The 13,359-nt window shown below is 38.4% G+C and overlaps 1 protein-coding gene across 8 annotated transcripts in view; it reads left to right on the top strand.

Annotated features, from left to right (window-relative positions):
• The window catches only part of Wrn (WRN RecQ like helicase), a 131,509-nt gene that overhangs the window by 20,404 nt on the left and 97,746 nt on the right, over positions 1-13,359 (top strand). For 5 of the 8 annotated variants that reach the window (XR_012441458.1, XM_074054683.1, XM_074054682.1 and 2 more), the window contains 4 exons: positions 2,721-2,866; positions 3,461-3,609; positions 4,322-4,471; positions 6,092-6,161. Coding sequence is in view for 5 of the 8 variants with exons in the window: in XM_074054682.1 (XP_073910783.1) it covers positions 2,721-2,866; positions 3,461-3,609; positions 4,322-4,471; positions 6,092-6,161 (515 nt within the window). In the remaining 3 variants the exon portion in view is untranslated. Of the gene's footprint in view, positions 1-2,720; positions 2,867-3,460; positions 3,610-4,321; positions 4,472-6,091; positions 6,162-9,936; positions 10,065-13,359 lie in introns of those variants that run through there. The other 3 variants (XM_074054685.1, XM_074054686.1, XM_074054687.1) reach the window with 3 other exon arrangements.

The following is a 13,359-nucleotide window of genomic DNA, read 5'->3' as shown; positions in this document are numbered from 1 at the left end:
ACCACATTTTCTTAATCCATTTGTCACTATTGGGGCATCTTGGCTGTTTTCCATAACTTGGCTATTGTGAATAGTGCTGCAGTAAACATGGGTGTGCAAGTGCCTCTGGAGTAACCTGTGTCACATTCCTTTGGAATCCCAGGAGTGGGATTGCTGGATCTATGGTAGATCTATGTTTAGATTTTTAAGAAGCCTCCAGATTTTTTTCCAGAGTGGTTGTACTAGTTTGCATTCCCACCAGCAGTGTATAAGTGTTCCTTTTTCCCCACCCTTGCCAACACCTGTTGTTGGTGGTGTTGCTGATGATGGCTATTCTCACAGGGGTGAGGTGGAATCTTAGTGTGGTTTTAAATTGCATTTCCTTGATGGCTAGAGATGGTGAGCATTTTTTCATGTGTCTTTTGGCCATTTGAATTTCTTCTTTTGAGAAAGTTCTGTTTAGTTCAGTGGTCCATTTCTTTATTGGTTCATTAATTTTGGGAGAGTTTAGTGTTTTGAGTTCCCTGTGTATTCTGGTTATCAGTCCTATGTTTGATGGGTAGCTGGCAAATATTTTCTCCCACTCTGTGGGTGATCTCTTCAGTTTAGAGACCATTTCTTTTGTGGAGCAGAAGCTTTTTAGTTTTATGAAGTCCCATTTGTCTATACTTTGTCTTAGTTGCTGAGCTGCTGGGATTCTATTGAGAAAGTCCTTGCCTATACTTATTTCTTCAAAAGTGTTTCCTGCTCTTTCATGTACCAACTTTAGAGTTTGGGGTCTGATATTAAGGTCCTTTATCCATTTTTAGTTAATACTAGTACAGGATGATAAACTTGGATCTAGTTTCAGTTTTTTACAGACTGCTAACTAGTTTTCCCAACAGCTTTTGTTGAAGAGGCTATCTTTTCTCCATTGTTTATTTTTAGCGCCTTTATCAAAATAAGTTGGGTATAGTTCTGTGGATTCATATTCAGGTCCTCTATTCTATTCCACTGGTCTTCATGTCTGTTTTTGTACTAGTACCATGCTGTTTTTATTACTATTGCTTTGTAATGTAGTTTGAAGTTGGGCTTTCTGATACCTCCAGCATTGTTCTTTTTTGCTGAGTACTGCCTTGGCTATTCATGGTGTCTTGTGTTTCCAAATGAATTTTAGGGTAGATTTTTCAGTCTCTTTGATAAATGTCATTAGGATTTTGATGGGAATTGCATTAAACATATAGTTGCTTTTGGTAGTATGCCATTTTTACTATGTTGATTCTACCAATCCATGAGCATATCTCCCCATATTCTTGCACTGAGGATTAAATTTTGACATGTGAGCTGGATGAGATATTCAAGTCATATTTCAGAGTCATTGTTAAATCAGGACTCTGCAGTATGCAATGCAAGGCTTTTGAAGCATTTTACAATCAGAAGCAGTAAGGAATTAATTCAGATCTGCTTAGCCTAACAGATAAGTACATTAAAACTCCTCTTATAAATATGCTAAATAGTGAAGCACAGTGGCTTATGCCTATAATCTGAGGTAGAATGAGGAGGATCACAGTCAAGGCCATCCCAGACAAAAAGTTAACAAGACCCCCATTTGAGTAAATAAGCCAAGCATGGTGGCATGTGTCTGTAATCCCAGTTACAAGGCAGGCATATTACCATCTGAGGCACCCCAGGCAAAAACAAAAGACCCAATTAAATAATAACGAAAGCAAGCAAGGACTGGGAGCCCTTCTATCCTGGCCATGGTAGTGTGACCCTGTAATCCAAATTATGTGGGAGGCTATAGTAGGAGGATTGCCCCGGCAAAAATGTGAGACCCTGTCCAAGAAATAAATAAGGCAAGATTATTCAGGGGGCGGGGCCTAGCAAGTGCAAGGCCCTAGTACTGCTAACAACAACAACAAAACATCGAAATGTAGCAGATGCACCATGTGTGTTCTCTTGCTCTTCTTTCCCCTGTGCTGCTCTGAAATAACTTTTCAAGAGATTAGTGTTTAGCATCTCCTCACATGGTTTTTTATTACTTTATAATTTTATGTCCAAATACTATTATTGTTCATTTAAAAACACTTAAAAATGCTACCAAACTCTATGTGTACTCTGTAACTTACTTTTTACTCAGCCTTATGTTTTTGAGAATTTTTGTTTTTGATATGTGTAGCTCCATTTTAGCTTTTATATGATATTCCACTGTTTTAGCATGCCACAATTAGTCTGTTTTCTTGATTTTTGTTTAAAATTTTTTCCCCAATAGAAAAAGTTTTACAGTAGACATTCTAAAATGCTGTCTCTTTGTCTACATGTATTTATGAGAAAAGCTACCATGGTGGTCATAGTGTTTATGCATCTTGCAGTTAGACAGTGTTGAAGTTTTTTCTCCAGATAATTTCCCCAAGTTTTATATTCCTCAGCAGTGAGCAGTCCCCCTGATAGATGTCAGTACTTGATATTGTGAACCTTTAACTTTTGTCAAATCAGGTAGATATTTATTTGGATATATTGGGCATTTGGATTTCCTTTTGGGAATTATTGATTGCTGTCTTTTTTCCATTTTTGTGCTAGGTTATTTTTCTTAATGATTTTTTGAAGAACCTTTCATATTTTCTGGCTATCCACTAAAAGTTGTATGCATCACAGATCCCTTGTCCCAATCTTTGGTTTGTCTTAATTCTTGAATGATGTCTTTAGTTCTGCAGAAGTTTAAAATTTCAATGCATTTACTTTATACTTTTTTCTCCCTTTAGCATGAATCTGTCTGAGGGAGAAGTGATAGGATTTGACATGGAATGGCCACCCATGAGTAATAAAGGGAAACCAAGCAGAGTTGCATTAATTCAGTTGTGTGTGTCTGAGAGCAAATGTTACTTGTTTCATATTTCTTCTATGTCAGGTAGGTATCTCTTCATTTCATTTGTATATGGCTGATAATTGTAGTATATCAACTTTATCCCTCTAAAATGTTCTTTCATTAGGTAACACTTCTGAGTATTTATGTTTCACCTGATGACTTATGTCTAGTATTCTATTTAATTTCATAATAATGCTGTGAAGCATTGATAGTTTCCTGTCATAGAGAAGAGAAAAATGATGTTTAGAGGATGTAAATGACCAGAAATACACTGCTGGTACTAGCAGAGGTGGTACTCAAACTAAATTTTTTTTTTTTGTCACTAGTCAGTAAGAACTTTTTGCTTTAGATTAGGAAAAGAAATAGTTAAGGTGAATGTGTTTCTAAAGTTAATGTAACATAAACACACATTTAAAAATACATGTGGTGTTTATAAGCAGTAGAGAGAGCAGGGCTGGGGATACAGGCCTGTAATTCCAGCACTCTGGAGGCTGAGGCAGTAGGATCACAAGTTCCAGTCCAGCCTGGGCTGAATGGAGAGACCCTGTTTCAAAACACAAAAACAAACAAAAAGAAGTAGACAGTAAATCCATCATCCTTAAGAGAGCATATGGAAATAACAATTTAATGTTACAGTTTTTCCACAGGGATTAAAATGGTTGCTTGAAAATAAAGCAATTAAAAAGGCAGGTGTAGGAATTGAAGGAGATCAGTGGAAACTTCTGCGTGACTTTGACATCAAATTGAAGAGTTTTGTGGAGTTGAAGGATGTTGCCAATGGAAAGGTAGAATAAGACATGTATTATTTCCTATGCAACGCAATTGTGTTTCACAGAAAACGCTGTTTATCTCAGTATTTGAGGTTGTTGTTGTTGTTAAAAAAACCAGCTTAAGCTATACACTGTTTTTACGGGAATACAGGAGTGCACAGTTAATGCTCCATAATGAAAACCTTTGGTTCTAATTCATGGTTTTGCATACAGTTTTCCGAAGCAAGCATTTTCTCTCCCTTTTGTAATTTTTTGTATATTTCATTTTATTTCATACATTTGCAAATTTAAATGTATTTTAAATTTATCTTTTCAATGCATTTATACCAAATAGTTTTTAAGGAAGAGAATAATGTAGCTATTGTGTCATAGTCTGACCACTAATGCCATCTTCCATATTTTACATATCTTATTAATGAAGTTATTAAATTAAATTCTCATTTTTAGCCAAGTATGTATGTGGCTGGGAAGTAGAAGATGTACTAAATTATTCTACTTTTTTCCCCCATGAACAATATTTTTTAAAGTCCAAGAATTTTAATACCTACATTTGGAAAATTTTGGAGTTAAATCTTATAACATAGACTTCAAATAAGGTTTGTGGTGACACAAAATTTATTCAAACCATGTCCAGTTTTATATGTGGTCTTGTCATTTGGTGGTATTTAAGAATATCTAATAAGAGAAGGAAGTCACGTTTATTATGTTGCTTTTGTATTACTTCCAGTTAAAATGTACAGAGACCTGGAGCCTCAATGGTTTGGTTAAACACCTCTTAGGTAAACAGCTTCTGAAAGACAAGTCTATCCGCTGCAGTAATTGGAGTAATTTTCCCCTCACTGAGGACCAGAAGCTATATGCAGCTACTGATGCTTATGTACGTACTTAAAGATTTTTAGGTTGTGATTTTTTTTTTAAACTTTATCACAAATTTCTTTAGAAAAATTTTATGGTGGTCTTGATATAAACTCAAGTATTTGATATTATTTTGGCATTAAAAAATGCCTAGGAAGGCATCAAGTGAGATTTTTAATTCTCCATGTTAATTAGTAAATACCAATCAACAGATTGTTCAGTGCTAGTTATTTTCATTGTTAAGAAGCCAAAATAATGTCCAGTTTATGTGTAAAAAAATGTGAACTTGCTGAAAACATGAGAGGCTAATAAATTCAAGCCTAGCAGGCACAAATGTTATTGATATATTTGATATGTAAGCAATTTAAAAGAAGAAGTCTATTGCTTTATTGAAACTGGCCTTATTCCTTATATTTATATCTAAAATGTGGTGAAATTTAGAAAAATTGCCTCCAAATTTAGCTTGCTGTTTCTGTTAGATATATTTTCATGTTTGATAGTTTATTCATACAGCATAAATTTTAAAACTTTTTTTTCCTTGTTTGTGGTACTTGAGTCTGAACTCAGGGCCTTATGCTTACTAGGCATGCACTCTACCAGTTGAGCTACATCACCAGGTAGTTTTTGGATTTTTGAGACAGGGTTGCTCTTATGTAGCTTAGGCTGGCCTCAACTCCCTGTTCTCCTGCCTCAGCCTCTCAAATGGTAGGATTATAGGCGTGTGCCACCATACCTGTCTTGAGCTTATTTTTATAAACAGCGTTATTGTGTACGTTTACTTTAATTTTAAAGAACTATATTTTACTCCACAGTGAAATTTTTTTCTCGTAATTCATACTTTTACTTATTGATGAAGAAAATCTTCTTGTTTCCCATTTTGCAAATTTTTTGGAATGGATACTCCTTTATTTTATAAATGAAAAAAATTTTGTCATGGCAGTAGGGTGATAATTTTCCTTTTAGAAAAATTCCAGAACTTGGTGAGACTAGCACAAATTCTATGATTCTGTATTCATGAAAAGTCAGTGTGATGTGACTGTTCCTGTAATAGTTCTTAATAGGACTGTTCATACACTGACCAGTACTCTCAGCTGCAGGCCAACAGGTTTGTCTCGCTAGATTGTGTTTTGATAGGTGCCATTTAAAAGTTACTTGATTTGGATACTTTTAATACTATGTGGTAATAAGTGAAAATTTTATTTTAAGGCTGAGAGACAGCTTACTTCCTCCATTCTCACAACTGGAATGGTGATAAGATGAAGACATAGATCTTTATGTAACATAATAGGCTGAATTCAGCTTTTTGGGTGCTTTAAGAATCATTCTTTTGGATTCTTTTAAAGGTGGGACATACAGGTTTTTTTGTGTGGGAAGAGAGGACAGGGCTGAGGTTTGAACTCAGGGCTTCAGAAGCTTGCAAAGCAGGTATTCTACTGCTTGAGCCACATCTCCAGTCCATTTTGCTTTGGTTATTTTGGAAGTGGAGTCTTGTGAACTGTTTCTCCAGGCTGTCCTCAAACCTTGATCTTCCTACTGTCAGTTTCCCAAGTAGCTAGGATTACAGGGGTCAGCCACTGGCGCCTGGCCGTAGTTTTATTTTAGTTATCTCTAATGTGTTCCTTACTTTTCTGGTTTTCTACAGGCTGGTTTCATCATTTTTCGAAAACTAGAAAACTTGGGTGGTGCTATGCAAATTGTTGCTACAAATAAAGGTATGTTATGATCTAAAAATAAATGAGAAAATGTGAATTTGCTTTTTTTGGCGGTTATCATCAAAAATACAGTATTCACATACTTTCAATGCATTTAGTATTTTTACAACTTCTTGAATGTTTGAAAAGTGTTGCTGTTAAGGTAAGATCCATCAGGATCAACAATAAAAGCAGGACAATAAAAGCAGGACTTAGTGCTTTTATTTTGTTGCATTGCTATTCTTTAGGCTTCTAGAGTGGGACTTAATGTCTTTGGTAGCATTAGTGAGGCAACCAGCTTTTCCCTACACTGGAGATGATACATCCTTCCTATAAATACTTAGAACACTATGTATTTAATACTTTGAAATGTTTAAGATATTTTATAGTGTTCTGGTTTAGATTGCTAGATACTTTTCTGCTTTTTTTCTTCATTCAACTTCAGTGTCCTTGTCAGATGACTTGACAGGTCAGAACTTGCAGAAGGATTCAAGTCATGTAGTAGATGAGTATGAACTGTTGTGTTACGTACACCAATGGTTGAATCCTAACTGGTGACCTGTTTGGAATATGCATAATATGATAATATCTAATAGAACAATTTTAAGCATTAAATGAGAGAAAATATTCAAAGCACATATGTTGAGATATAGAGACAGTTGTTAATACAGGTTGATCATCCTTAATCCTAAGTCTGAAATGCTGTGAAATCTGTAACTTTTTGAGTGCTGACTCTGCATATATCTGTTCAAGAATTATTGGAGAATGTGATACTTAAGAAAAGACCTGAAATAAGAGCAGGCATTACCTAATTGAACAGTAAGGGAAAAGTGTTGTTGGCACAGAAAATAACAGGTACAAAGTTTGAGAGGTAAGGAGATCATGATATCTACAAGCAATTGACAGTTGTTCAGCATAGTAAATGATTCATTGAGTAGGACAGAGTGAGTGATGTAAGAGAAGCAGAAAAGAAGGTGGGCTGTGTTATGGAGTTTGTGTTTTTTCCTAAGAGCATTGAAGCTATTGTGGGTTTTAAATAGGGGACTGAAGTGCATTATATAGCAAACAAACTAAAACCAGAAAACCCCTTGAGCTATGGAGTAGAAAAAGAATTGTAGTAGGGCAGAGCCACTGTGGGAAGACCTTTCAGGTGGCTTTTATAGTAAACACTGAGAAGTAATGGTAACGATGAGAGGCATGTGTCAAGATCATTCCTGTGTTGGCACAAATATCAGGGATGAAAAACATTGATGAGGCAGAACAAGGTGTAGGGATGAGGAGTCTTACAGTTGATTTTAGGTATGTTAAAGGAGAGAAATGTCCATGATAGCAAGGGTGAGGTAGCCTGGATGCACTTATATGTCTGTTGTATCTCAGAGGACAGTTTCTGAGAGGTAAAGAATAGGGACTAAGAGTCCTGAGTAACCCTCAGTGTCTAATGTTTGCATGGAGGAGGGGATACCACAGGAGCTGCCATAGGCCTGAAGGAAATACAGGAAGTATGTTATGCAGAAGGTCAAATAAAGAGCATGTTTGAAATAAGAGGGTGTTATCAGCTGGTTTAAATTTTGCTGTGAGTTTGAGAAACTGAGTAGGTTTGGTAATGTGGCAGTCATTTCTAACACTTGACTGTAGTAGCTTCAGTGTACTAGAAGGTGGTCGTTTGGGACATGTACTATTAAAACAGAAAAGGATCCAGAGACTTTGGTAACATGAATGTACTATAACCACAGCAAGAGCGGTGTAGTGGAATGATGTGGGTAGAACTTACATTATCGTGAATGAGGGAGTAAGTTAAATCTAAGGAATGTAATCATAAGTATAAACAGCCTTTTTTAATTTAAAGAAGCTTGGTTTGGAACGGGAATATATTAAGTCATATAACACATGTTTGCTAAGTATTTATTACATGTCAGGCACTATTTCAGGGAGCAAGCCATATGGACATCTAAAAGGAGAGGCTAGCATTCTTAGAGGAAAGAAAATTCAAAGCCTCTGAGCGTGATTGCTTGCTTTGTTTAAGGAACAGTGAGGGTAACTGACAAGAAAGAATAGGAGTATGAGTGGTAGGAAACAAGGCTAGAGAATAAGTTTGGGCCAGGTCATTTAGGACATCATATGCCATGAATATGACTTCATATTTTATTAGTGAAAATAAATATGGTGATGGATGATGGGAAACCCATCCATGTTCCACCTTCTGTGGAGCAGAAGAATGATAGGATTAAAAGCTTATTTTAAAAGGATTTTTTTTGGTTCTTGAAAGCAGGCAAGTGTTTGATAGGGAGTTAGAGGGCTAATTTCAGTAGTCCAAGCAAGAGATAATGATTGATTAGGCTAATTGCAAGAAAGGTGGTGATATGTGGTAGGTTTTGTAGGTGATTTGAACGTATACATTGTGACCAGTCTGTGGATGAATTCTCTGTCAGGGGTGAGATGGAGATAAGATATTTTGGTTGAATCAGCTAATGAACTGAAGGATCAGTTATAGCAGAAGATTATGAGAAGCATAGGTTTTGATGAGAAAAATCTAAATTTCAATGTTGGACATGATAAATTTAAAGTTTTTTTTTGATATCCAAGAATATGTTTTACTTGGAAAGGTGGTTCTCGAATCCAGGTTAAGGTTGGAGGTGTATGTTTGGGAACTATATGCATAAAGTGAAACTAGATGATAAACTAGGCAGTGAGTGGACTAAAGCACAGACGGGATATGACATCGAGGGCACACCAACATTTAGAGGTCAGGAAGGTGAAAGAGCTGTGAAAAGAACTGAGAAGGGCCACCCATGAAGGAAGAAAGAAATATAGTATTCTGTGGCTCTGCCTGTAATCTCAGGTACTTAGTTGGCAGAGCTGGAGAGGAGGATCGAGACAAGCCCTGGCAAAAAGTTAGCAAACCCCCTCTCAACAAACAAGCTGTATGTGATGGAGCGAACCTGGAATGGGAGGATCATGGTCTGAGGCTGGCCTTGGGCAAAAGTGAGACCTTATGTGAAGAAAATATTAAAAGCAAAAAAGGGTCAGGGGTATGGTTCAAGTGTTAGAGTACCTATTTATCAAGCATATGGCCCAGAGTTCAAGCCTCAGTACTGCCAAAAATCAAAAACAAAGAAGAAATCAGGTGAAAAAAATGTTTTAAGCAGGAGGAAGTTGTCAGCTGTTTTAAATCTGTATGAGTGTTTGATGAGATGAGGATCTAGGATTAACAAGGTTTGACAATGTGAAGGCCAGTAATAACCTTCCCAGAGGCAGCTTTGCAATACTCATGGAGTATAGATGGGGCAGGGCAGCAGAAATGGGATAATAAAACAAATGAGCAAAAGAACAGGTGCAGTGCCTCATCTGGACATATTTACCAAATACTCTGCTTCACAAATAAACAGTTGGTACAACTGTTAATTGTCCACAGCTGTCTCTTTGCCCAAACCTAAAGGTTATGTACAGGCTTCATCTACATCTCCTTATAGTTATGTCTGATGCATGCATCTCCCTTTAAATTTCCATCTTGGTTCTGAGGGCACCTTATTACATAAAGCTATTCCTCATACTCTGGTTCTTGGAAAAGCCCTCACATATCTTAGAAAGACCCCATAATTATGTATGTAAAACTAACATCCACTTTCCATCAGCTCATTAAAAATGCTTGAGACCTGAGAGCCAGGGGCATTTGACTGAATAGTCAGGTTGCCCACTCTCATTCTATTTTGAGAGTGTACTTTAACTTTTGCTTCAGTAAATCTTGCTCTGTTAAAATACCTCTGTGCGTCTGCCCCTGAATTCTTTCTTCTGCAAGCCCAAGAACCTCCTGGATCCCAGATTTTTGGATCTCTCAGATCCGGTGACATCTTTTGTCGACTGTGGCAGGACCTACTTGAGGAGTTGCCAGTTCCACCAGAGGTGATTGCTTCCCCGGAGGACCTGGTAGGCCAATTTCTAATGTTTTACTTTGTCAGTTTAGCATAGAATTTCCTCTCACTTGTACACGCCCAAGTCTTTCTTTCTCCTGAGCTCAAAACCAAACTGACATACAGTATGGACATAGGTTGAGCACTTAAATGTCATAAGAATACTCACTGCTTGAACACTCCTGTGACAGGATAAGGGGGGCATGGAGTGGGACCAAGTGGCATTAGACCTTCCTGTGCACAAGTTAATCACTGTGCAACAGTATAGGACAGTACACTGTCATGCACATCCAATCCCTGCAGCTTACACCCATTAGGATTTTGCCAGAATGGATCTTGCCTGTTTCCTGACTTTTTCAGGTCTTTCCCTTGGATGTCAATCCACCTTGTCTTGCATCAGTTTATGTGTCTCATACCTATTTTGCTTCTCTGTTTCTGTAGTAGTGGAAGACACTATGTGATTATTTTTGCTCTGAGTGGTCAGGCATTTCACTTCAGGGCAATACTCGATTTATGTTAGATATTTAAATACTTTATCCCAACCATTTTATTCACTGTTAAAAGATCTGGAGAATAATGATCTCCTCTCATGAACTTGTCTCATACATCACATCACCTGATCTCTTGTCACACATACAAAAATGTGGGACTACCCCAGTTAGCTTGACTTGGACTGATTGTAAACCTCAAGAGATCCAAGCCTATCAAGAGATCAGAGAGAGCCCTGAAGGGTCAAATTCCTTCCCTAGTGACACTAGCTTGTTTTCAGGTGGCATAGATGAACTTTAATTGGGGGTCTGGGACCATATAGGATCTTGGAACAGAAAGCACACTAATCTAGTGGACTTCATTCGGGGCTTTCTAGGATGGAGGACTCAGGAAGGCTTCACAGCTTGGAGTGGCTACTGTCTGGTTAGGGTATAGACTCTGGGATGCTGGAGTCAGCTGTGTCTGGGGGAGGGGGGGGTCACTTCTCACTTTGACAAAGACAAGGCAGGAAAGAGGCCCCAGGATGCTGGATCCTCTCCCAATACTTTCAAGATTCCCTGAGGAGGAATCAGGTAGTCCGCTATTATCTTTTTTTCTTGTCTTTTACAGACCATGGAAGGTTTCCAATCAGTCCCAATTGATTCCCCCTTGGGATGCATTCTCAACCACTGGAAGCACCTATCTACGGACTCCCTTAAAAGAAAGGCCCTAATCCATTTTTGTAATATTGCTTGGCCTCAGTATAAATTGGAGGATGAAGAAATTTGGCCTGAAAATGGAAGCCTAAATTATAATACCATCCTCCAACTTGACTTATTTTGTAGGAGGCAAGAGAAATGGTCTGAGATTCCATATATCCAGATCTTTGTGGAATTAAGATCTAAAATGGACACTTACTGGCCTTGTACAATTGGAAAATGCCTACCCATGTCAGGACAAAACCCAAATTCCCCTTTGATCCCCCACTATATCCCAAAGGTGGAACAATTAGTCCCCAAAGGGGAAAATGCATCCCCACCTAAGCATCCACCATGTCTGACCTTGTCTGAGGAGGACATCCCACCTTCTCTGGCACCACTCACTTCTAAACCCTTAATGAACCCTCTCCAGGAGTTAACAGCTGCAGGGAGTAGAACTGTGAGAGTCCGTGTCCCCTTCTCATTGGGGAACCTCAGACAATGTAGAGATAGACTAGGCAGCTTCTCTGACGACCCAGGTCGATTTATGCAAGAATTCCAGGACATACTTGTAACCTTTGATTGTACTTGGAAGGATTTAAATGTCCTTTTTTCTCATTGTTGCTCTCCTCATGAAAAACACCATATTTGGGCCAGTGCCCAAGAATTTGCTGATGAGCAGCATGCCATTGATGGCATGTTTCCCATAGGAGCAAATGCAGTACCTAATTCTGACCCCCTCTGGAACTATCAGCCCAATCAAGGAGGGAGTACACATGTGTTAACAATGATCCAGTGCCTCCAGGAGGGCATGAGGAGGTGTGCTGAAAAGGTTAACTATGATAAGGTGTACAAAGTAACTCAGGGGCCAAATGAAAATCCAGCACTCTTTAAGAGCAGACTTACAGATGCTCTTAGAAAGTATAGTAGCATAGATCCTGATTCTCAAGCAGGCCAAATACTTCTAGCGACCCATTTCATTTACCAGTCGTCCCCTGATATACGCAGAAAACTCCAAAAGTTGACTTGTCCGTGCCTGACTTCTCCATACAAAATGATGGAGATTGCCTTCCAAGTGTTTAACAACAGGGACCGGATAGAGAAGAAGCAAAGAGATAGGGAATGGAAACAAAGGCAAGCGCAATTTTTGGCTGACCTTCAAGATGCCCTAACATCTCTGGGCCATCCAGTTAGGGTCCCCCAGAAAACACCAGGTAAAGGAACCTGCTACAACTGCCAGCAACTAGGACATTGGAGCCGAGAATGTCCTCGAGGACGACAGCTGCCAAAAACACCATGCCCCATCTGTAAATTGAAGGGACACTGGAAGAGGGATTGTCCCCAGGTCCAAAGGAAGCTGGAATCAAGCCCTTAAGGGGAATAAATGGCCATGTCTGACTTGAGGCTACCAAAGGCCCTCCATGGCCCCCCCTACAACCTCATCCACGTACTGGGTGACTCTGGACATATCTGGTAAACTTACCTGATTTCTTGTCAGTATGATGGCTGCCTTTTGGGTATTGCTTTCTCTCTATGGAGCATTGTACTTTAACTCTTGCTCTGATGAGAGTTGAAGGTAAACCTTACCAGTGATGCTTTATGCCACTCCCTTCTGCTTCTTGGGAAATTGAATGATCGCCCTCCAATTCTTAATAATGCCAGAATGTCCAGCTCCTTCTAGTAGACCTTGGTGGCTCTGTTTCTCTACACATCCCTATAAGAGACCAAAACAAATTACTCCTTGCTTGCTTACATGTAAATATCTCTGAACCTGAGTTCTATTACCACTGCTGAGGTTTTTGAGAGAGTAGTTAAGGCAGTTTCCCGGAAAGTGCCTGGCTGTGCTATTCACATAAATCCTGTTCAAATATCTGTAAAACCTAGAATACCTTTCTCTCACAAAAAACAATATCTTATCAGACCTGAAGCAAGAAGTGGTTTAAAATCCTTGATTAATTATATTCTCCAAAATGTGTTACCCAAGCCTAGAAAATACTTTCATTCTGCCTATACATAAGCCAAATGGGGACTATAGACTGGTATTAGATCTCTGCACTGTCAATGAGTCTGTTCCTCTTCATCCAGTAGTACTTAACCTTATACTTTTCTTATTTGAGTACCCACTGATACCAGTGGTTTACTGCT

Source organism: Castor canadensis, chromosome 14 (assembly GCF_047511655.1).
Source record: "Castor canadensis chromosome 14, mCasCan1.hap1v2, whole genome shotgun sequence".
Taxonomy (NCBI): Eukaryota; Metazoa; Chordata; class Mammalia; order Rodentia; family Castoridae; genus Castor; species Castor canadensis.
This window is presented reverse-complemented; position numbering and strand designations above follow the sequence as displayed.